Source organism: Embiotoca jacksoni, unplaced genomic scaffold (genome assembly GCF_022577435.1).
Source record: "Embiotoca jacksoni isolate LCO1_2020_lvr unplaced genomic scaffold, fEmbJac1.0.p SCAF_31, whole genome shotgun sequence".
NCBI classification, from domain to species: domain Eukaryota; kingdom Metazoa; phylum Chordata; class Actinopteri; family Embiotocidae; genus Embiotoca; species Embiotoca jacksoni.
In genome coordinates this window covers 2,180,652-2,205,942 of record NW_027185383.1, presented here as the reverse complement: position 1 = coordinate 2,205,942, position 25,291 = coordinate 2,180,652, and the positions used below count along the sequence as shown (strand labels likewise).

At 43.3% G+C, this 25,291-nt stretch overlaps 1 protein-coding gene across 7 annotated transcripts in view; it reads right to left on the bottom strand.

The window, feature by feature from the left end:
- rnf220a (ring finger protein 220a) overlaps positions 1 to 24,744 on the bottom strand; it is a 164,450-nt gene extending 139,706 nt beyond the window's left edge. For 3 of the 7 annotated variants that reach the window (XR_011179016.1, XR_011179017.1, XM_069164434.1), the window contains exons 1-2: positions 24,356 to 24,744; positions 9,863 to 11,037 (exon numbers count right to left, since the gene is read on the bottom strand). Coding sequence is in view for 5 of the 7 variants with exons in the window: in XM_069164434.1 (XP_069020535.1) it covers positions 9,863 to 10,514 (652 nt within the window). In the remaining 2 variants the exon portion in view is untranslated. The remainder of the gene's footprint in view (positions 1 to 9,862; positions 11,038 to 24,355) is intronic. The other 4 variants (XM_069164431.1, XM_069164432.1, XM_069164433.1 and 1 more) reach the window with 2 other exon arrangements.
- Positions 24,745 to 25,291: the final 547 nt, after the last annotated feature.

Genomic DNA, 25,291 nt, shown 5'->3' with positions numbered 1-25,291 from the left:
AACACATTTGAGCACAAAATGCAAGTTTAATGGTCTGATCTGATCTAAATCTGATTCTTTGGGAAACTCCTTTGTTGTAGTCTGTTTGAAGGCTCTACCCAGCCTGAGAGGAAACCAAAGAAAAGGAAGGAAAGAGAAAGTGGAGGGATGGAAACAGGGTCGACTACAGACAATCCTGCTTACTGTTAAATCAGCAGGAGATATAGGATGTCCGTATGAAAGCAGGAATTTGGAACTGAAACAGAAAAGTAAAAGGGATGCTATTATTTCTTCCTCTGTTCTACCTACTTCCCACTTTCACTGCCACATTTTACATTTTGTTCAGAACTCTCAGTCGTCCATTTAATCAACAGCTGAAGCCACTTTTCTTTAAGGGAATTGAAGAAGTGGGGTTTCTGTGCAGTTTAGAAATTGTGGTCTGAAGAAATGTTTAGGTGTCAGTCTGTTTAACCTCATATTTAATCTATATTCTGATTTGAGTCAATTCGAAGAAATTTACCTAAACTTTTATCCACTAAATTCTAATTTGTATATAAAATAAGATTATTGAACTGGAAACTAAACATTTTCAATAAAGTAATTTAACCACAGAACGTACATGTAAATAATCATGCACGTCTTTTTTCTTCATGTAAAACCACAAACAAACAAAAACAAAATTAAGATACCTAAAAAAAAAAAAACCTCTCTGAAGCTGTTGCATTCAATATCAGATTGTTTTGTGTGACCTTGACCCTAAATTCAGTTTCACTCAGTGAAGATGAAGTGTCTGCGGGGCCAGCTGACAACTCCAGGATCTGAATATGAGCTAACCTGCACATCATATAGGTGCACGAGTGTATGTGTGTGTGTGTGTGTGTGTGTGTGTGTGTGTGTGTGTGTGTGTGTGTGTCTAGTGATGTGTGCAGGTTTGTGTATGCTCATCTGTGTGTGTGCGTGTGGCGCGGATGCACAATTACCAGGCAGGCGCGAATCGATAGGTGCCTGCTGACAGATGGATTAGCACGGTAAACAGATGATACACACACCGCTAAATTATTCATCTGCTGAACAGTGGGCTGGGTTTCCACACACACCCGGTGACGGGGGAGAAGAAGGGAGAGCGGGAGGGGTGTGTGGGGGCGGGGGGACGGGGAGGGGTGTGGGGGGCGTTAAAGGGGAGGAGGGAGAGGGGGGGGGTGATGATGAAGAGGGAACTTGTATGTGTGTGTGTTTTTAACACAGTTGCACTAAAAGATTTTGTCCCTTCACTTGAAAATTCTCTGCGAGTGTGTGACCTGCAACAAAGGTTATTGGCAGCGTGTGTGCCTCATCTTTACTTAGAGACTCAAACACAAGGCGGAAACACACAGCCCCCATGTCCCTCTAATGCCTTCTAGATATGCAGAGGCAGCGCGGGGTCAATGAGAAGTGTCTTGCGAGGTGTTTGAGGTAGAAAACACACATGTGCGCAAACATCAAAACTCTCATCCGTTCGTTATCCGAGTCTTTCTCTGAAGTGCGGGCAAATCCGTGATCATCGACTGTTTATGCCTTTAACAAAGTCTGCGGCATGAATGCAATTTCACACGCATACACAAACATAGCAGATGAAATGGAGCGACGTGGGGGATAAACCTGATCATGCCGTAACACAGACATGCACCATTATGTCTGGTGCTGAAGCATCTTGACTGTGGATAAGCGGGGATTTTTTTTCACAACAGGGACACTTTTTAAACCAAAGGACTCTGATGGCCTTTAAATTGGAGCATTTTAGAAAGCTGCATATTGTTCTGACGTAATATCCTTTGAAATATGACTAAAAGAAGTAAACATAAGGACCTGATGCTGATAAAACTGCACACTGTCTTCTATGGAAGCTTTAAGTGTCTGCAGATACCAGAGAGCAATCCCAATATTGAATAGTATAGATTCTGGTGCATGCAAATCATATGAGCATGCGCACACACACACACACACACACACATCCACACACACTCTGGCATGCATATAAAACACATATTATTGATTTGTTTCACCTTTCCAAGGGACTTTGGAGGCTTTTTTTTTTTTACCACAGCAGATGCTAGGCTTTGCCCCTATGGGTGGGCTGCAACTTTTAGGAGGAGGAGGTGGGGATGACAACATACTGTTCACTGTGTGGGGTGCCATATAGCGAACCACAACTCTCAACCTGACGAAATAAAGGAAATAAAAACATTCACAGGCAAATAATAGCAGCAAAAAAAAAAAAAAAAACCAGCGACCCAAATTCTTCTATATTGAAAGTTCTGTTTCACTTCCAAAAAGCTACAGGTGCAAGTGTTTGGCTGCTCCTGTCAGATGGGGGAAAAAAACTAAGGTGTGTGTGTGTGTGTGTGTGTGTGTGTGTGTGTGTGTGTGTGTGTGTGTGGATGTGGATGTGTGTGTGTGTGTGTGTGTGTGTGTGTGTGGATGTGGATGTGTGTGTGCTAAGTGATGGGTCGGTCCAGCTTTGTGAAGCGACAGTGCGTTGAGAAGAGCTAACGATCTCGAACCCGCGACACCCCCCTCCTCATACACGCACACATAAACCGTTCGCTCGCATCATGGCCGCCATCACTAGGAACCAATCAGATTTGATGAATAATTCAATATTAAAGAGGGTGTGACCATGGACAGGGAGGAGGGGGCCTCTGCCAAGCAAGTGGGCTTTTTGGAAACGGGCCTGCTGTTTGTGTGTGTGAAAGTGAGGGAAGTGGAGGTGGTGGTGGTGGTGGGACTGTCACACTAGACTGCATCCACAAACTGGCTGCAGATTAGATTACTGAGGAGAGGAAAGGAGAAGGAGGGAGGGATAGGGGGGTGAGGACAGAGTGGAGGGAGAGCAGGAGGGGGGTTGAGGGGGGGGACAGGAACGAAAAGGAAAGATGAAGAAAGAGAGTCGAGAGGACACATCTTTTAACACATCTGCATTAGCAGGGGTCTAAATCCTGGAGCTCCCCTGAGAAATAAGCACATCTCGGCTGCTGCCAGACGTTCAGGAGCTCTTGGCAAACTGGCAACGTGAAGGTACAACACGCTCACCTCAGCTGTGTATCAGCTCTGCATTAATTAGGATTCTGTGGTGAAGTTAAGCCATGAATTACTGCAGTGTTTCTTTTGGGCTTTACTGAAGAGGATAAAAATGTTTGAGCTGCTTTTGTTAAGATGCTCATTCAATATTTTTTACCAAACTCTGGCAATGAAAGCTAGTACAGAGTATTTAATGTATCTGTATAAGTATATACAGTATTTATATGTTTTAAAACTCCATGAGCTTTCATGAGTAACGCTGCATCTTTTCTGAAAAAAAACCCCACAAAGACAGGCTACTGCAGAGGTAAGTTCAGAGCTATGGCATGCCACGACCTTGTGTGTGTGTGTGTGTGTGTGTGTGTGTGTGTGTGTGTGTGTGTATACACATATTAAAAGCTAAATGTGTGTTGTGTTGCCAGGTGTGCTGCAGTTGTATGAGGCTCAGTGGGGTTTTAACAGAGGGCTTTTTATTGGCCGATGCTGACATCACCGAGGGAACAAAGTGGAATTCCGGAACTTGGGACTTTACGGAACTGAGTATATGTGTGATTGTGATTGTGTGTGTGTGTGTGTGTGTGTGTGTGTGTGTGTGTGTGTGTGTGTGTGTGTGTGTGTGTGTGTGTGTGTGTGTGTGTGTGTGCAACAGGAACAGCAAAACTTCCATTTCAATTCAACCTGTTTCAAGAATTCCCAGCAAATTGACACTGTGTCCTTTTAATGCTCAACCTGATTTTTATTTTTCCAGTTTCTAGAAGATTCCTGAATCAACTCAGACAGCAGTGGAAACAAGTTGGGTATTGTGTCACAGCGTAAGCAGATGTGTTCGTTTCCATAAAAAAAAAAAAAGAAAAAAGAATCCTATTCTAAGAGATAAGATTAATGACTTTTAAAGCTGGAGAATATTTTGCAGGGCGCTGCAGAGGGAATCCTCTCATCTCATCCTCTTCTCTTCATTGGCCTTACACCAGCTCCAGTGGCTCATTTGTGTAACCTACTCCTCCACACACACACACACACACACACACACACACACACACACACACACACACACACACACACACACAGTGATCTATGTCCAAATGGAGTGGCTGGGCCGACAAAAGGCTCGACAGGAAGCGACTAATCCTTGATCTGCGCAGCATCCCAACAATGACTGCAAGACTCACACCAAGCAGCACAAACCCACACACACACATATACATAGACAATTACTGCTTGCTTCCAGTTACCACCCAGTGAGAGAGAAAGGGGGTGCTGAGGTGGCTTGAAAGAAAGATGGGACCAAAGTATGTCCATATTCTTTTGACTATTTCATTTTAAATTAGGAGAAAACTTAATTCAATAAAAGTCATCACGGCCCAATATGTGGATCAGATGCATGAAGGCTGGTATTGACAGGGAAACACACACTCCTCACCCTGGGGGAGCTGCTCGAAGGGCAGAAGGGCACACACACTTGGGGGTAAACAAAGCCACCACAAGTAGGACAGACCCCGATGTGTATGTGTGTGTGTGTGTGTGTGTGTGTGTGTGTGTGTGTGTGTGTGTGTGTGTGTGTGTGTGTGTGTGTGTGTGTGTGTGTGTGTGTGTGTGTGTCTTCCTGTCAGTGCTTAGCCAGATGTTAAAAGGCTTGTCCCTCTCATGTTGCCTCCCTGTCAGTCTCCGCTGTGTGCCACACACACACACACACACACACACACACACACACACACACGGGGGCGAGCAGGCAGGCAGGCAGGCGAGTCCCAGTCCTAATTATTAGAACACTCTTACTTAACTTAACCCTGCCACTAGACCGTGACAGGCAGAGATGGAGGGGGAGATGGGGGGGGGGGGGGGGGGGGGGGGGGGGGGCGTTTTTTTTTTTTTTTTTTTTTTTTTGTGAGGACAAGGAGAAGGATGAGCGTTTCTGTCTCCTTGACTGGGTTTTAACTCCTTGCATGCCACGGCGAGGAGAGAAAGAGGATGGGAAATTATGTGAAATTTTAAGAAAATAAAATAAATTTACAGTTAAAGATCAGCACTTGCTTGAACTATTTGATTGACAGGTGGACTGTGGGAAGTGCAGTGTGGAAATCCCACAGTAATGTGTACTAAAAAAAAGGACACTAAAAAAACAAAATCAGTTTGTCATCCATCAACATCAGAATCACTGTCATCCATTTTCTATTTGTGAGAACTTGGTAGCAGTGTGTGCTAGTCTGCCCCAGAGAGAAACAACACACATGACATTTGGTCTGTGAGAGATGGGGGGAAGAGATGAATATCAACAACAAAAAAAGGAGGAAACACCAAAAAAAGAACAGAAGAAAGGCAAAGAGGAGGCCTCTCGCTGTGTGTTTTAACAGCTGTGACATGCACTTGGTTAAAACTCTGATCTGTGGATGGGAATACTACTTGTTGTAAAATCTTCTTTAAATAGGAAAGTGTCTCCAGGCACGTTTTGAGCTCTTATTTCCTCAATTTGTGATTAAAACTCTTCAAAAGTAGAGCCAGTAATTGTGGATATTGTCACTGTAGCTGTCCATGGTGTGCTTTCTTAAGAATTCTCCTGCTTTTATTTCAGTCAGGCAGATGGGATCTGCATTTCAGCTCAACATCTCACCGTCCTCCTCCTGTCCGTCCTTCCTTCCCACAATCCTCTTTTTTTTTTCTTATAGCTTTTATCCTTTCTTTTATCTCAGCCGCCCCTTCCCTCCCTCATACTTTCCTTCCCTCACTCTGTGCTGAAAGAATTTGTTTTCTTTGTTTTTGTGCCAAACACTCTTTTTTTTTTCACTGTATATTTGTCTTCTAAATGACATGTTTTCACTCTTTTCTTGTATTTTCCTTTTTCTTGTATGTTAACTGTGTGTAAAACAAAATATCAATTGAAAAATGAAGAATAAAAAAAATATAGGCGAGGAAGCTGCGTTTGGCATTTGGGGTCAGGTTCAGTGTAAATCTCTCAGCCTTGTAAATGTGGGGAGCGGAGAGAATGTAAACAAACAGACTACAGCTGTCACACACTCGCATTGGGAGACGGAGGGAGGAAGAAAGAGGAAGACACACAAGCAAAGAGGCGGAGGAGAACAAAGATGATGGAACGTGATCATACCAAACACACAAACCTTCACACTGACACCATCAAATCCCCTCCACAAACAAACAAGTGCACCGCGAGGGTGGATTGTTTTAACTGTCAACACTCCCATTAATTCCAATCACACATCCCATAATTCCATTCTCACCTTTACTCACTTTTTATACCCATAAAAACCCTCCTCCACTTTGAATTCCCTCCTTCAGGTGCTAAAACCTCCCGATGTGAATACAGTAAATGGTAATAGCTTTTTACAATAAGATGACATGCGTTGTCCTCTTAAGGCATGATGGGGCCTTTATGTGCAGGTTTAGCGGCTGACAGGTTAGCAGGTTTAGTTAACAGCCGACGTGCCTGCCGGTGCAGTGGGGGGATTTAGGGAAGCTTAGCTCAGAGTAGACCACTGCTGCCTGGAGTGGCACGAGGCAAACGCAACACTTTTTTTTTTTTCATGTTGGGAAGTTGGTGCTTTTTCAAGTTGTTTAACACCTTTTTTTTTTTTTGTAGGTGTGGAGGAAAAAGGAGCAGGGATCACCTTTACATCTGGGATTTTGCATGGCATGGTGACTGGATTATACATTGTAAAACTAAATATAAGTTTTGTTTGACTACAGGTGTAAAGGCCCTTATAGATTCACAGAGACAAACAGCAGACACCGAGGTAGTTCTCTTTACACAACATCAGGTGTCTGCATAGACAATCCTATCAGCAGAGAAAACATTCAGCGACCCTGCAAATCCAGATTCATTTTAAAGCAACACTTTGGATAATCTACTTACTGAAAACAGCTAGTGATTAGGGATAAACAAAACATCTTGTTATGTTGCAATGTGTCTGCAGGCTGTGAATGTGTGACATGCAGCTCGAATCGTCACATATTTATGAAAGAAAATGTGACAGCAACAGTTGAACAACAAGCAACACAGTATGCTTCCTGTCAGCTCAGTAAATTCACATCATTACAATCAGATGGCCACATAATTTGATGACGGGAGACAGATAACAGTATTTAACTGTCAAATATGAATTGAATCCACACACTGTCAATAATATCAACACAGATATGCTGCAGATTTAATGGCAAACAGCGATTTAAAGCCCCCTTAAATTAACAATGACATCGTTGTACCGTTGTGAGCTAAGCCATGTAGTGCGTGGAAATATATCAAACTTTAAAAACTTCTTCATAGTTTAAAAGTTTTAATATATTACGAATTGTAATGTAAAATTTGAACTCATCCTGTATTTGTTATAATATTTTTTAGGAGTCTAACTCATGTCAATAACAAACAAGTTTTTTTTTAGACCACAATCTGTGATGACACTGTGTGATCTCGAGCAATACAAACAGAAATAGTCTATTGTATGTGTGAAGCAGCACGGAAGCTGCTAGTTAGCTAATGTGTGTGTGAAGCAGTGAGAGCAGTGTCCTCGTGGGATTGTACCAAAGTGTTGTTTGTGCTTTACGCCTCCTCTGGATAGCCAAAACCAGTGAAGGAGAACCCATAATTCTTTGCTGTAAGCAGTGCCTGTGCACATCCAATTGCATTAGAAGCCTATGGTAGAGGTGGAGGCTACTTGTGCCAAGATTTAACCTGATTAGATACAGATTCAGCCGTTCCAAAAGACAGCACAGAAGCCTTGTACCCATCTTCTATTCTATTTCTGGCCTCCTTCTTACAGTACTTATGAATCTGAAGTGATAACGTGGCAGTGAAATACCCAACATTCAATGCCAGTAGCAGTGCCTTCGTGCTGCCACAAACAGAAGATGTTAAAGTGGAATTAAAGAGAAATCTCCAGTAATATGACACTAAGATGAGTTGAATATTTCTCTTTTCTCTCTCTTTGTTCTTATCTCATTCCGTCTCTCACATTATGTGCTCTTGGATATCTTTCTCCTCCTTCTTATGTCCCCCCACCCCCCTACCCCGCCAACCACCGGGTGTCATTTTCCCAATTTCCTCCTCTCCATTTCTTCCTTCACCACTCTCTTTCTCACCCTCTCTGTCTCTCCTGCAGTGGTCTTTTTTATCGGATCAGTCTCAGGTCGTCGCCTCTGTCTCTCATGTGTTCCTTCAAGGATGCACCCCTCAAACACACACACAAGCTCAAAGATGGAAGAGGATGGAGAGGAGGAAGGGGGAAGTAACGACAAAAAAAGCAGAGAAACTGTATAGTAAACTTAAAAGAAGAGAAGCTGAATAATTAAAACTAGAGACAGAGAAAGACTTCCTAAATTATACACTATAAGCACGTCTCTCTGTCTGCCTGTCTCCTAATTTGTCAGCGAGATCCGATGCAGCTTGTTGACATGTGTAGGAGCTGTCGGTGCTCATGCTAAAAGCTGTTTGTGTGGCTGGAAGAGTGTTTGTGCATGCTTGTGTATTTGTGCTTGGAGCTCTTACAACTCCTCTCCCACCCTCCTTTTTTTTTCCACACACACACACACACACACACACACACACACACACACACACACACACACCCTGCAAAGCTTTTGGGTATGTGGGTAAATCCTTTGGCAACAGGGCTGCCAGCGCGGAGCTATGATGAATGCTGATGGCAAAGAGCATGGCCGGTCTCTGAACCAGTCACTCACACACTCACACTCACACACACACACACACACACACACACACACACACACACACACACATGCTCACACACTAATCAGATTCCCAGTGCGTGAGGGCCAAATGGCATCCTTCCACTGGTGAATGCTAATGTGACCAGTGGAGCTTGTGGACTTGTGAAACAAGGATAGGGAGAGCCAAGAGAGATGATGACAAGAGAACAGAGATGGGAACATTTATTGGAGTGTGTGATGCTAGTATGTGAACACTTTTACAAATTGCTGCAAGTTGTACTTTTTTTTTGTATGTGAGAGCCAGAATTAGTTTTGGCTGTGTGTGTGTGTGTGTGTTTGTGTGTCTTGCTGTACAGGTTTGTGCACGTGTCTCATTTGCAGGTCTAATCATTACATTTGCTCGCAGAATAATCCAGAAATGTGATGTGGTTGTATCAGTCTTGTTACAATCGGAGCTGGGTATTAGAAGTGTGACATTGTGTAAAACCTGCACACAATGTTCCAAAAGCGACTATTATATTACAAATCTAATCTGAGACCATTCATTAGAATAACCAGCTCTAAATAGCTGAATTCATAATGAAAAATTGGATCAGTACTGCGGTTTGTTGCGGTGTGTGTTTTCTTTTCTGTACAAGACTGATTTGTGTTTGCCCTGGAATAAACTTTCAGAAGAATACTGGATAGGAAAAGGCAATTTGAATGTGGTGTAAATATATTGTTATATGAGCAAATTTTAGAAGGGTAACAAATGTAAAGAAGAGTGAGCATAAAGAGTACAATTTTCTAGCTCCATAAGGAACAGCTCCAATGCAAACCTTTCCAAATCTTTGAACTCCACAGGGATATACACAATTATTCCAAAATGTATTCATTCATTGTGTGTTTTGATGAAGGTGGTGAAGAGCACTGTCTGACCAAAACCGCCAATAGATGTTCAGTTCGGTTGAAATCTGGTTACTGTAAAGATCATAGCACAACGATTCATGTAAATGCCATACTCAAACTGAAGAGTGTCCCTTTGGGCCTCGTACGGTTGTGTTTCCTCTCCTATACTCAGGTTTTCCCTGTGAGTTGTCACCCATTCGTATGCACAAGTCAATGTGGTTTCCTTGAGTGCGATGGGGGACAGATATGAACAGGTACTTACAGCGCTCGATGCGGTCCTCTGGGCTGGAGGAAGTCTCTCGATCAGACAGGAGGCCTGACACAGCGAAGATCTTTTTCCCACTGTCCTCCACTGCTTTCAAGACGCTGCTGGGCGAGCCTCCAGGGGGGATCTGGGAACCGCAAAAGTCGTACTCTTTCCCCTCAGCATCGGAGTACCGCAGGTGGGGTGAAGCGTCTGCATCCAGGCAGCCTTTGAGGCGCTTGGCTGGGGTGAAAGCCGACTGATACCCGCCTGGCACCCCGTCCCGATCATCCGGTGAGGCAAAAGGCCTGAAGGCGCCAACGCCACTGTGATTCAGCATGCTGATGGGCGAGCAGTCCAGGTTAGGTGGGGCAAACTGATGGTGAAGGTGGAGGAGGGATGGAGGAAAGTCCCTGTTGGGGAATCCCGGGGGGACTGCACCTTGGCGATGGTACATTGACGCAAAAGTGTAAGAACCATTATTAAATGGCAAATGGACGTCTTTCTCGACAGAAACTGGGACACCAAATGGACGTGGCTGCTGGCAGGGAATCGAGGCATCGCGAGAAGCTTCAGCGGTCGAGGCCAAGACCATGAGGGCTGGGGAGGCCAGGGGATTAGGCAGGTAGGAGGAGCTCTCCATCTTGAAGGCTGCCCGGTGGAGGTCCATGTCTGGACAGACGAACAAGGTTGTAAAAATATTTGAAAGAGGAGGAGGAGATGATTCCTCCTCAGTGAGACGGGAGACAACACCCAAGACCCTTAAGAAGGGTCTGAGGAAGTGAAGGAATCTGGGTTGGAAAGAATTTGGCTCTTTGAAGGAAGGGGCTCTGGAAAAAGCTCTCCGTAAGAAAGGTAAATATTTCTGAAGAAATTAAAGAGTGTCAGCCAACGTCAGTTCAGGTTAGCTGTCAGTTCATTTCTCCTCAGTGGAACTTCAGCAATTTACTCTTTCTGCGGCCAAATTCACTTGAGATCAGTTTATGATCAGTCGTTCACACTTGTCACAGTTTGAACCAGTTCAGTCCTGATAACAAAAACACAATACAAGTTCTTGATGAGGTTTTTCCTCCTGAGGAACCAGCCTCCCTCGTTTGTGATCGCCGGATGAGTTGCCGAAGCCAATAGGTCCGGGGAGGGTGGACATCTGTGGGTCATCAAAGCAGGTTCTTCATCTTCTTATGGTCACCAAACTGAGGACAAACAAAATACAAGCATTAGATTTCAATTGACTTTCAGAGATTTACATTTTGTTTAGGATTCACGGGTAGTTCCACATCACCAATGTCTAACATGAGCAAGAAAAGCAAACTCAAAACCTTGCACTAAAAATTTGGCCACAGACACTTAATTTGCTGTGATACAAGTAGCAGGACCAACTGTTTCACCTGACCTTCCCTCTAAACCTATTTAGATTCGAAATGTGATTGGAAAAGACAAGTATGTGTGTGTTTTGTCCACTTACAGTCAGACGAGACCTCTACCTTGAAAAATATTCACTCAGGAGATCCCTTTGGCTTTTGCCAGTTTTAGACAGTCCTACAAAAAGGCTCTACCTTTGCCTCCAAAAGTGTTTAAAGACCCTTTCACATTTATCTTAGACCTCCTCATCTTTTCTCAATGATGAGAACTCCCAGAGACAAGAGCTGTGACAAAAACGTGTTGCTTTTTTAAGAGACAAATATCGATGTCTTGCTCTCAATCTGTATGTAGTGGAAAGGAGAGGTGGAACAATTTTAATCAAAAAGCTGCTGGAAGCCCAGGCTTGAAGTCAAGGCCTTTGGGGATGGAGTGTTCATAAGTGGACACTTGTCAAAGTCACAAATTCAAAACCTCTTGGGAAAAAATGTCCTCAAGTTGACACTGTTGATCAAATCCTGTAAATCCCTGTCCTTTGACAAAAAGCCAAGAATTATTTCAAACCCCAAACTTCTCCCCCCTCCCCGTCCTCTTTAAAAAAAACTTCTCCAAACTGTTTCCACATCACATCTTTCCATTGCGATCTCCACAGCCCTCTACGTCTCATCTCTTTCCAAATGTCCCCTTCTTGTCCTCCATCTTCTTAATCTGTCCATCTCCTCCTCCTCTTGCTCTTCTCTCCATCCTCATCTCATCCTCTCATCTCCCCTGCGCTATCTATCCTCCCTCCCTCATCTCAGATCTCGGTCTAAGCCGCTTATTCCTACCATCTCCCAGGATATTATTGGACCAGAACCACTTGTCTTAAGATAAGGACACACACACACATCCACACTTCACCCGCACCCACACATCTGATAAGAGCCTGTGTGGCTCAATGTTCAGCTCAACACCCGGCTCGCTGGGGCGAACACACTCCTCACTCTTGCAGGCTATGCTACCCTATCTCGTATCTCTCCATCTAACCACTTTTAATTCCCCAATTTTTACTATCAGTCCTCCCTTTTCTTTTTACATCTTCCCTGTCAGTCTCTTCTCCTCTCATCCCTCCATCTTTCTGTCCCTTTCCCATCCCTGCCCCCTCCTTCTCCCTTGGGTGATTCAGATGGGTGATATCATATCAAACCTCTCCATCTGCCATCCACGAGCCAGAGGAAATCTGACTGAGTGAATAAATTAGCCGTACTTGACCTCACGACCCCCGGCATCCGCGGCAACAGACTAAAATCTTCCCTCTCGAGGATTAGATCGGAGCGGACGATTGGTCGGTCGGGGGAACACAGGGAGGCACCCGATGAAACGACAAAATAACATTTCAGAGATTTTTATCCCCAAAGGGCAATTTGAAGGTGGCTGGCTTGTTAAGGGTCCAATATGTTCAGATTTAGAGGAGGTAAAGGTATGCATGTCATATATATAATGGATGGTGGGATTTTGTGCTAGAGGAAGAAAAAAAAAAAAGATCAGCTTAAATGCAAGTAAAAATTACTTGAGTAATTGTATCTGCTTTTATTAAATTAGATAAAATAAACGTCATCATTGTCATCAGAACTCCACACCAACGTGACTTAAAAAGGTCAAACATGGAGTCATCCATAAACACACAACAAATACAAACTCACACAGTATCAAGTGGCAGCCCGGCCTGCTCAAGACGAGCTTCAAAGCTGCGTTGACTACCAGCTAACATCAAAGGAGAAACTCCCTGGGAAATGAAAGGAGAAAATCTTTTATAGCTATCAGCTGTCCACAACACTCATTCAAATCAATTTCCAAACCTGATCTCGGCTTTGGCACGCTCCTCTACCTCCCACACAAAGACGCACACACACACACACACACACACACACACACACACACACACACACACACACACACACACACACACACACACACACACACAGAACAACAACTGCCAAGAGGAAGGAGAGAGGAGGAGAGGGCCCAGAGACAGAGAGAGATGGGGAGATGTGAGATGTTTTACATTACCGCAAATGTACAGTAGACGCGTGTGGAGTGTTGAGAACAGCTTACGATAACACACCTCTGGTCTGGACAGATGCCACAGAGTCACATTACACGCCTCTCCTCCAAGTCCACCACCGCTCCTTTTCACTCCCTCTCTCCAATCTATCCTGGAAATAGCACCTTGAAAATGCAGCCAAAACAAAACTCCTTTCTCTACTTCCTTTCATCACTTTCTCTATCAGTTTACTCCCTCTTCTTCTCTCCCTCTCTTCCTCACTGTCTCGGCTGGCATGCTCTCCGTCCGCGCTGTATATCAGATCATGCTTTCTCCTGTATAACCTCTAGAGTAGGAGGGTGTCTGAGGTGTTGATAGCAAGGTAATACACTGATAAGTACTGGGATATTTCAATTTTATTATCATTACCCAACAGGCCGAGGGGCGGCGAGCGAAGGGCCGCCAACACGAAGCAACCAATCCAATAAAAGGACACTGGATATTTCCTTACAGGCCGCGAGAGGAGAGGAGAGGAGAGGAGAGGAGAGGAGAGGAGAGGAGAGGAGAGGAGAGGAGAGGAGAGGAGAGGAGAAGCAAAGATTGGAGATTAAAAAAAAATAGAGGTAAGAATGCAAGATAAACGAGACAAGGAGAGGAAACAAAAGAAGAGATAAGAAAAAATGCAAGGCCTGGTGGTCCTGTGTGCATATACACAAACACACACATAAATCTAAATGTGTGTTTTCAGGCCTGATACTGGAAGAACCCTCGATCTGTCGCCCTTGTTTTTTGCTTGCTTTTTTTTTTATCAGTACTTTTACATATTAATGACATTATGTGTGTGACATATAGTAAAATGCTACATTTGCAATATTACACGAATAAAAGTGCCAAAAAGCTGCTTACAGTCGGTGGTGTTTTTTTTTTTTTTTACCTTACCTCTAGAACAACAATCTTAATGTCATATGACACACACACCTATACATATCGTCAATACAAGCGCAATTACATCCAATGCAAACACGCATAATGTCAGTCGGTGCCACTTACAATCCCATTTGCCACCGAGGGATACCACCCACACATTGTCTGACACCAGCTATATGCATTTTATAATAGAAAATGTCACAGGGGAACATTTACCACGCTGTCATAATTTGATTACAGTGTGCAAGAATGATACAGCTGTCAGTGCGATATTAAATACAAACAGCGAGGAGGGCTTTTCACGTCGAATATGCACTTTAAGTGACAATGTTTTACCAGTCGGTGAAATTGCGGTGTCAACAACAATGTGCTTTAACATCAGTCTGAGGGGTAATTTCACTCAGGTAATACGAGTTGGAGGGCGGCAGCAGGTGAGGGCACAGATCCCATGTAAAATAATTTGTAAGTGTGGTCATAAACCTTATTATTGTTGCTTAAAATAATCATAAAATGTTATTGTTTGACCACTCAAAGGCCATATTTCCAAGGTTAGAGACATTTCAATGGTGGCATTATAGATAGAAGATATCTCTTTAGGTCTCTGCTGATAAGAATAAGGGCTGTTTCCAACATAAGGTTGTCTCTAAGACATTTTATCATCCTCACTGTCTGTCTTCCAGATGTTGCAGTGGACGGTCAAGAAATAGAGGAAAGAAGCATCAGCAGTCCTGAGTGTCAGGATCAAAGAAGTTAGAAGGAAAATAGGATCTGAACAACAACACTAGCAGCCATCTCATCGGAGCCATCCTTTTTGTTGACTGGTGGGAATAAATATTTTTCTTGCATGGCTGCTTTGAGTGTGTAACTGATGCTTTTTTGCTGCTCCAACATGCCGCTGAAACTTGTCACATCAAGTTTTCCAGTGTGTCTGCTGAGTTTTGGAGAGGAACGAAGAGGAATACAATTTTTGTTATAAAAATGTCTTGTCGACTGTGACTGGTGTGTGTACGCAAGCATGTGTGTTTGTGTGTGTTTCTGCTGAAACTTTTTTTTTAATGGAGACGGAGAGAAAAGCAGTCACAACCGCAGGCCTGTCTAAGTGTGTGTGTGTGTGTGTGTGTGTGTGTGTGTGTGTGTGTGTGTGTGCGCACACTTCCCGGTCCATGGGTATATTTAGAGATTGTTGACAAGCGTGAAAGTGGCACTCTTACATTTTAGTTCAAGACAGGACAGGCTGTGTCATTCATCTCATCTCTGGTGAACACACAGACACACATTCACTCACACGTACCGGATCATGTATGTTCAGACAATTTAGAGTTACAGAACACTGAACATTGCCATACAGTGTCTTTGAACTATATAAGTGTACAAAAAAATAGAAGCTTTGGAATTGAATTTATTTCCAACTAATCAGAAGTGATCTAAAGTGTGTTGTGTGGTAGAAACAAAATCTCCTCAGAACAAAATGTCTTAAAGTCCTCTCACTCCAGTTAAAGTTTACAGCTTCAAAAGTACACGGACCCTACTCCTCTTCATCACCCTTCCCTGAAAGCTTTGGCACATCTTATTTTTGGGTCATTACTGCAATATACATGTTTACCACCATAAAATTCAACTTAACAAATATTTTTAGAGAACTATCAACCTCTTAGATTATTACACACTAATTGTGTTGTCATATTTTAGGTTGAAAATAATTAAAAATTGATCTTTATTAATTACGGAACATATTGTTAATGTCCGCAAGTGTCATTTTTATGAATATAGCCGCAGTATGCCAAAACTGTCCAATGAAAATGTTTATGTATCATCAAAAAAAAATCAACAAAAAAAAACTGTTTTAGTGTCTTTTAGGATATTCAGTGAGTTCAGCTTAAAACATGCAAAATAAACATTTAATCATTCAGTATATCTGAAAACTTTAAAATTCACCAAAGATAGCAGCGACATACTTGTAAAAGTTCACCTCTCCTGCTTGATAAAGTATAAAAGGTTTCTGACAATAACCGCGGTGCCCCACACAACAAACGGAGCCTTAAGATGGTTAAAACACATTTTCAAAGACTGCAGGTGAAACCAGCCTGAACTCTCTTCCACCAGCCAAAAGACAAAGAAAACACATTTCAAACGCTGCTGTCACATCCTAAATATTAACCACCGGGAAACATGCATGGAGGGAAACATAAACTGTCTGCGAGTGTTTGCGTATCTGTGTTTCACCATAAAAAGAGTGAGCTGACCTGCAAACGGGTTCACTCTGTATTCCAGACAGACTGCAGTGCGTGTGTGTGTGTGTGTGTGTGTGTGTGTGTGTGTGTGTGTGTGTGTGCGTGTGCGTGTGCGTGTGCGTGTGTGTGTGTGCGTGCGTGCGTGCGTGTATCTGTGCGTGTGTGTTTGCTGATGTCCGAAGCAACAGTCGATACTATTGAAATCTACTCATTCATGTCTGGCCGTGAGGCAAAGCTCAAACGTCCTTGTGAATAAGAATCACACCCATTTATCTCTCCGCTCATATTATTCGTCCTTGTCTTTTCCTCTCAGCTGCAAAACTCTAATTTGGTTTCCAAATGTCTTTTAGATATCTAATCTCACGTTTCTCTTCTCCTTCCTTCCTCCTCTCCAATATGAAATCTGTAACCAGGTTATTTGCTGCAGTCAACAGCTGCTGTAGTTAACAGGAGATATATGCATCAGCAGTGAAAAATATTACTGTAAGATTTAATAACCCACACACACACACATCCTGAGGTGGATGACGACAATTGGACAATATTCAGCACTGAAATCTATAAGGATTGGACAAGCCTGCATGCAGCAGTTCACAGACAGCAAATATATTTTGTAGTATGTGTCACTTAACCAAAACTGTTTTAACTATTTTGTGTTTTTTTTTTCCAAAATGTTTGAATTCAGACAAAAACAGGGTCAGTCTTTTAGTCGTTTTTCTTTCCTCGCCTCTTTCTGACATTCATTAAATACTCCTGCAAAGAGAGAGAAAAAAAAAAAAAGGATTTACTTCTCCAATGAGCCTTTGTGATTTCCGAGACGGAGTCATGGCAGGCAGACAAAAAAAATCATTCTGGTAGTCGGCCCTGACCTGTGGCAAGGATTTCTATTCATGGCAGCACCAGCGAGGCCCAGTTCAGCTAATTCCTGGTACCAGGCGAGGCTAAATGGGAAAAGCACGCCATTCCATTGCTCATAGATTTAACATCCTCAAAGTGTATTTCTGGATCCTTGGTAAACCAAATCTCAGCTATTCTTTTTGGAAAATACATTTTATTTTGCATATTTGGCTGCTATTAGGTGGAACATGTATCAGTCTATGTTGTGGACATTCCATACACATAATTAAACTACTTCTGGTAACTTAAAAGCATTTTCAGCCGTTTCTGTGATTGAAACAGTTTAAAACTGGCTTTATATTTCTTAATATCTCACAATATATCCTTCCCTCACTACTTCACATGAAGCGTTTTCTTAGCTCGATCAGTGTTGCAGTTGATACTGAGGCTGAACCTGGACATGCAGCAGTGAGCTTGACAGCAGCCAGAAGAGACGATCACCCAAAAAGTGACAATCTGCTTTTATTGATCGTAGTTATCCCTTTCTGCTGACATCTTGTAAAGTCTGACTTTTTAAAGAAAAGGCAAGGCACCCCAAAGAAAAAGAAGAAAATTATATTCCTGACAGATGACACCGCTGTCTCCTTGGTGACGGACAGGTGACAGAGCTCTGCTGTCTATCCTGCAGGAGTGTGACTGAGTGTGTGTGTGTGGCACCGGCCGCCCTCCTATGAGTCTTTATTGCTGTGCCGGGTTGTACAACAGCAGCCACTAATCTAGCTGGCTGGCAGGCAGACAGGCGGCTGCCTGGCCGGTTTGTACTACAGCCTGCGTGCAAGCCAATTAGTTCCAGTTTAACAAGGAAAAACTGCTGCCAGGTACACAGTTTTCACTCCGGTTTTGCTGTAATAATCCTCTAGTGTGGAGTTAATCATGATAATATGAAGAAAGGCAAACTTCTTTTAAGGCCTGCGGGGAAGTGATCTGCTCTGCTCGTCATGGAGGTCAAAGGTCAGAGTCAGACAGTGAGCAGCGGTGCTGGATGTGGTGGGCGATTCGGGAGGATGCTCAACCAACAGCTGAAGCTCTATCTTTATTTATCACGAGGCTGCCAAGCAAGCAGTGTGAATATCGGGCTGCCCGTGTGTGGACATGCAGATGTGTGTAGTGGTGTGTTCCTGCAGGTACGTGTGTGTGCGCTGGGCGTTAGATCAGCCTCCCTGTATCAGCCCTGCTTCCTGCCTGGATGACTGGCCAGGCCGCACGGAGAAAAATGATAAGTAGGCTACACAAATAGTGCCTGTCTGCAATCGATGGAGGCAAATTCACCAACAGTGTCTTCTCGGGAGGTGTGTGTGTGTGTGTGTGTGTGTGTGTGTGTGTGTGTGTGTGTGTGGGGAGGGAGGGGGGGGGGTATTAGCTTATTTTCCAAGAAGGGAGCCTGTGATACGGCTCAGTGTAATTGACGAATGGTGTGTGTGTGGGGGGGGGGGGGGGGGTGAGGGAGACCTGAGAGAGATATGATGTGGTAGGGTGGAGGGGGGGGGGCTAGACACAGACAGAGACAGGCAGCAATATGGAGAATAGAAAGTATCTGACATTCGACACAACCCCCCCACCCCACTCTGCACCCACCCTCCACCACCACCAACACCACTCCCTCCCCCATTACGCTAATTCTTTGACTTTCTCTTGTTGCCAATAGCATCTCCAAGTGATATTTCCTCCTATAACGGCATTACCAGTGACTGCCTGCGCCAATGCAATCAAACCATTAAACACAGAGCTGCTGCATCCCCTCCATGGACTGATTTCCTTCCAATAGAAAATGACTGGACGTGAGCTACTCCTCTTTCCTGTCATCGATAAAAGGAACGATGGGCTCTGCATCCATATTTGTAAGGAGAGGATAAACTTCAGGTCTAGATTTCAGGTTTCCGATTTGCTTTGGAAAATAATAATGTCCATAATAATAATAATCTCAATAGAAGCAAGTATGAGCTGCATTTTTATATATTTCTAAAGAGAATATGTGCTTAATATGATTTAATATGACTTCCACATCCACTAAAATACAGACAAATCTCACTCGTTTCACATTTAATAACCTTCATTTCTTTATTATTTTTTTTTTAGGAAAATACAAAACATAATTAACTGATTGCACTCTAATAATTCGACATGAAAGTAATGTGTGTGTAAAATTATGAAAATGTAAACTTTTGATCCAAGTTCCAACATGGAACATTAGACAAATCAATCTAAATCCCCCCCACCCCCACCCCCCCCCAAAAAAAAAAAAAAAAAAAAAAACACACAATCTGCGTGGCGGACAGGCTGCAATTTCCAGCGAGGCAAAACATTTGGTTGGTTTGATAAGCGCGACACCCCCACAGCATCCACCCATTAACTGATCGCATCCGACTCTCAGAACTTAATTATGGTGATTATAACAGCGATAACGAGACAATAATAACGCAAAAGTTTTTAAGATGCAGACCGCGCACGGCGCACTTTCTCTCCAAGGGGGGCCCCCCGCGCGCGCTCTCGTGCCGCCGTGTTCAAACACTTGTTATTTACCGGCGACGCGTTTATTTCAATTACCGTCTGCATGTCAAATAAGCTCGTGCATGTAGTGTTTATTAGCACAACAAAATAATAAAACACACACGGAGGACTGGGGGAGGAGGAGGAGGAGGGTGGGGATGACGGCAGGGGGGAAGGAGGGAGGGTGAAGACGTGGAAGAGGAGTTGGTTCTACTTTTAATAAAGAATGAGGAATTAGTGCATATTGATAGGACTTAATAGACCGAGGGGGGGTCATCAAACTAGTCGCGACTGAGCGATTCGCGGTTAATTTACTATCAGTGTCATGTTATGAGAGGGAGAGGAGGGGGGTGAGGCTTTAATGCGCACGTCATGACGCATTCGTATTTCCAAATAGGAGAAATAGAGCCTTTTTTTTTGGATGAGAATGCGTTTATGAAGGCCTGGATAAATATGAATTTAGAGCGGATTTGTTCGGGCGCTTATTCAAATGAAAAAAAATAAAAAATAAGTTGGAAGAGAAGAACAAGTGGAAGAAAAGTTACTTCGTCTTCCTCTTTAACAGTTCTTAATTACTCTCTTCTTCTCCCTCAGAGAGATGGCGGCATAAATAAAACTGAACATAAATCCATTCCAACATTCAGGAGAAGAAAAAAAAAAATCCCTTCTGCTTTTCATGCTCTAATAAAAACATCTGGACCTGATGGATATGATTTGAAGCTGCTTACCAGCTACTTAATGATTATCTGCGTCGCGATAAAAGCGAGAGTTAACTGGTTTCCTGATAATTAAGCAGGCGGGAGGGTTCCCTTTTATGTCGGACGTGGCGCTTCTTGGGATCCAAATTAAAATAAACTTCTCTCCCTGCGGCCATCGATCCAGGAGAGAGGTGTGAAATGGACATTAATTTTAGTTCACTTCTCGCTGCGCAAAGAGGGGCGCGAGGGAGATCAATGGCGAGCAATAACAGCTGACTGCTGAGAGAGAGAGAGAGAGAGAGAGAGGGAGAGGAGGAGAGGAGGAGCGGAGGAGCGGAGGGGGGTGGGAAGAGGGGGAGATTCGAAAACGCTGACAAATAAATCATCTTTTGCTACTTTTCCAACTCGACACTTTTTCCCCCCTCGACTTCGCGACTACAGACTATTCCTTTGGGGAGGATGAGGAGAGAGGGAGAGAGGAAGGTGAGGCCTAAATGAATAAATAAAATAAATAGGTTTGGGTGTGATGGAAAATTACAAGTGATGCTTTTACACTGAATCTGTTTGATAAAACAAATACGCAAACTTATGACTTCGGTTTAAAGTTCCGTGTTGTGTTGTTCCATTCAAAAATAATTTTTTCCATATTTTTTGCTGACGACAGGCATCGTTATGGTGAATCCCAGAGCGCAGAGGCACATCCTCTGCATTAAATCAAAACACACAGCACACATCACTTCAAAAAAAAAAAAAAAAAAAAAATCCCAAAAGTGAAAATCGAAGTCCAACTTCCGTAGAAAGGTGTCAGTAAAAAATAGCAGGCGTCCGTAGCGCGTTTGAATCTGAACGTCAAACAAACGAGTTGAATTCATCTGACAGATTAAATAAACTGCATAATATAAATCACTCTGGTCTGAAAAGTGAAGCGGAAAATAATGAAATGATATAGAAACTGACGAGCTGCTGCGACACTCTGCATGACTGCATTTTACAACCAAACACGTTTAATTCGACAACATATTTAATGACGTAAATATGTAAAAAAACAAAACAATTTAGCTTTAATTCATTTAATTCAAAATGTCGCTTTAGGTAACTGATGCTTGTTTAAATTATCCTTTAAAATCACAATATTTGATGTAACAAACGTGAAAGAAATTAATCTGATAGATGTATTCAAATGTCTCATTAGCTAATAATACAAATTTTAAAAAAAGATTTAAGAATTCGACTTTGATCTGGAGATTTTTAATAGAAAAATAAAAAGCGGCATCCGGCTTAAATTAAAGTGAATTCAAATTTCAAAATATCCACTTTGCATTATTAATCATCAGAATTATTAATTTAAAAAAAATAGGTGGGTGTCAGTGTACAAGACGAATGGGAAATACACTGAAGCTTTAAGTGGATAAATGAAATGTCTCATGTACAGATAATTACAGGAAACCACGTGTGCTCACTTTTTCTTCATCAGTAAATTGTTTATAAGAAATCAGCTCCAGAATTAGAACTTCCGTCCTCACCGACAGCCTCGACGACAAACCATAATTTTTCAATATGACTCCATTTGTACGTAAAATATATGTTTGTGTGCCACCTCTATTCCCTCCTCTCTCTGCCGTTTAAAAGACAATTATTGCTCACTACTGTGTTTGGTTGGAAAATGAAAAGGCTCGGCTGCTCGTTAGAAGTCAATGCTGGTTGATTTGACAATCAATAAAATCAATATAAAGGGGTACATCACGCGGGGATCTCTGGATGTGGATGTGGAGTAGAGTTTGGGATTTTTTTGGAGAAGCTATAATTCAATCATCTGTGTGCGGTGAGTTCAATGACCCGCCTCGGGCGCACCTTCGCTCCACAAGTGCGTTTTTACGCGCTATTTATTGCTGGCACTGAGATGACTTTTTAACTTGGAAATTACTGCTAATAGGTCTGCCGCATTTTTCCCACACTCCTAATTTTATTATTCCCTCTTCGGTGTGTTGCGGCTTTGTGCGGCAACGTGCGTTGACGTGGGCGCGTGCGCAACTGCATACTTGTTTGCTGAATCGTTTTATTTCCCTTTTTTAAAATACATACGGGATGAATGAGGTTTGACCGGCACGCAGGCAAATAAATAAAGGTGTGAATGAAGTTGGCAGAATATTATTTCTACTAAAAACTATTACAAAATGTGAGTCCAAAGAAAAAAAGGGCAGTGTCAGCCCACTGCGTTTTATTAATTTAGACAATTATTGACATATAATGCCACTCAGTAAGTCTACAGTAAATAGAGTATGAAAAGAGACCTCACACAAAACCTACAAAGTATTTTACAGGAGTGACATTTATCGGCCAAAATAAATTAAAACAAAAGAGTTCTATTACCGGAAAGAATCACGTTACGTGACGAAACACGGCAGAAAGCCGAAAATGTAAATTAAAAGTAAATGCTGTATTCAGTAATAAGGACGCAGCGGGAGCTGGCACTTGCATGAATCCGTGTTTTGGCTCCCTGTCCTCGGCCATGAAGCTGGAAGGCCCCCGGGACTTCAACTGACTGGTCGCTTCTTTTTTAGGGGGAGGATGCAAATTATAGTGGCTCCCTTGTTAACAGGTGTTTCCCAACCGTGTTTAGGCCTGTGTGTGTGTGTGTGTGTACATGATTGTGTGTACACACAAGGATGTGCACGTGCACACGCGTGTTACGCACAAAGTTGCCTGCTTTTTTTTTTTTTAAATTCAAGCCGTTCCTTTGAAAGATTAATTTTGAGACTTGCATTCACACACGCTCACAGATGGTAGAATCACCCGTAAAACTCCGCTCTGTCCTTTCATTTGACTGATTTCGTCTTTATCCTTTATCATTTTATTATTATTTGAATTTGTACATTAACACCAGTTTGACTGAAGACAGGAGTTCAACATTCTAAATTAAAACGCAAATGTGTTTATAAAGATCTGTGATCCAAACACAGCTGCAGAACAAGAGTCTTCGGTACTGTTCTATGTTATGTGATGCATTAAAATCCGCTTCATCAGAGTCTTTATTAAACCCCAGATAACGGGGCCAATATGCGGCAGTTAAGCCACATGCCCTCGTCGTTATGAGGCCATTCTTTAGTGCTCCAAAGCAACAGTCCTTTCATTTCCAGTGAGCTTTAACCGCTGCCTTCATGTGAACAACTAAAACTTCACTTTCAAATAAATACATTCACAGCAGGCCTGCGCACTGACGCTCATTATCGCGGGTCAGTCGGGTAATGATGCTGAAGGCTCTCAGGAACACTGCTAAAATAAAGATATTATCTTCAATGAAAAAAAACAAAATAAAAATAGATTTGTATTTATTTAAATGAAGGCTTTTAGGATAACTCAAGTAGCCTCACGAGCTCTTAGAACATGACCCATGTTCCTCAGAAACAATGACAAAATCAATTATAGTTAAGCAAAGTTCAAATTTGGTTGCGGTGTAATGCAGTAATGTATGGTGATGGCAATGTATGCGTGATGGCATCGACACAAACTAAACAATTCAATAAGCTCCATTCTTGTTTGGGAACATCGCATACGCACACACGCGCGCGCACACAAAGTGACATAAACACATATAAACGCACACGCACTCGCGTGCACACGTGTAAAACTCGGGTGTCCAAGCGGAGACAGACCGTGCCGTGACTTTTTTTTTTTGTTTTGTTTTTTTCTATTTTTTTTCACGCGTGAAAATGCCCCGCGCGCAGCGACCAAAGCGCACAATACCGGAGAAAGTTTCCTGAAACGTCTCGAAATACGTTCCCAAAACAGAAAGAAGCGGCGGAACGCGAAGAGGCGTGGAAGCACAAACTGTATAAGCTTCAAACCCAACAACAACAACAACAAAAAAAAAACAGTCAGTGTTACTCACCTCGCCGCGGCAGAATCCGCTTCTAATGCAGACGACTCCTCGGTTTCCGGCTTCTTTTTTATCCTCACAACAAACCGAAAAGTTTTCAGCGGAGCGGGAATATCAGTAGCACTGGCCCTTCTGGCTCCTGCGCAGCAGCACCGGAGATAACGGGAGGCGCTTTGGAGAAGCAAAAGTAGTTAACACCTCCCTGTTAGTTTACCAAAGCGCAACCACAGAAGAGGACGGAGAGAGCCGGGGAGAGAGAGAGAGAGAGAGAGAGAGAGAGAGAGAGGCTGACTTTTCCACAGACACACTGTAAAGTGGGTATCAATAGCGCAATCGCGCGTGCAGCCCCTCCGCTGAAACACGGAGAGGGACGATCAGTAAGAGGAAAGAGGAGTGAAGCCGGTGAGGGAGCGCAGGATCGCAGTCACAGTGGCAGGCAGTGGCGGTGGTGTGAGGGGAGAGTGGTGGTGGTGGTGTGGTGGTGGTGGTGGTGGTGGGGGGGGGGGATCACAGTGCTCAACAGCGACGTGTGTGAGGCTGGAAGGGCTGCGCGAGGCTGAGCGGTGAGAGTGGGGGTGGATGGGGAGGACGGGAGAGGGGGGAGGGGGGTGTCCAGGGTCCACAGCGCTCCGAGGCGCAGTGCTGCCGCGCAGCGCTCGGGTCGCTCAATGACTGACAGACACACAAGATACACCAGCTCTGTCTTTCTCTGGGTTAAAAAACAAAACATTGTTATTTAACACTCTTTATTTTGATGCGAGTTTTTTTTTTCTTTAGGGAACATCAACCGTCTACTGCTCCCAAACAGGGGGGGGGGGGGGGGGGGTGCGTTCATTCTGGCCTTTCAATATCCCGGATCACACAACCTCCCCTCCTGTGGGAGATCCGAACAGTGTTAACATCCCAAATCACCGTCTTGTGCGTTTGACAATATAAAATCAACAAAGC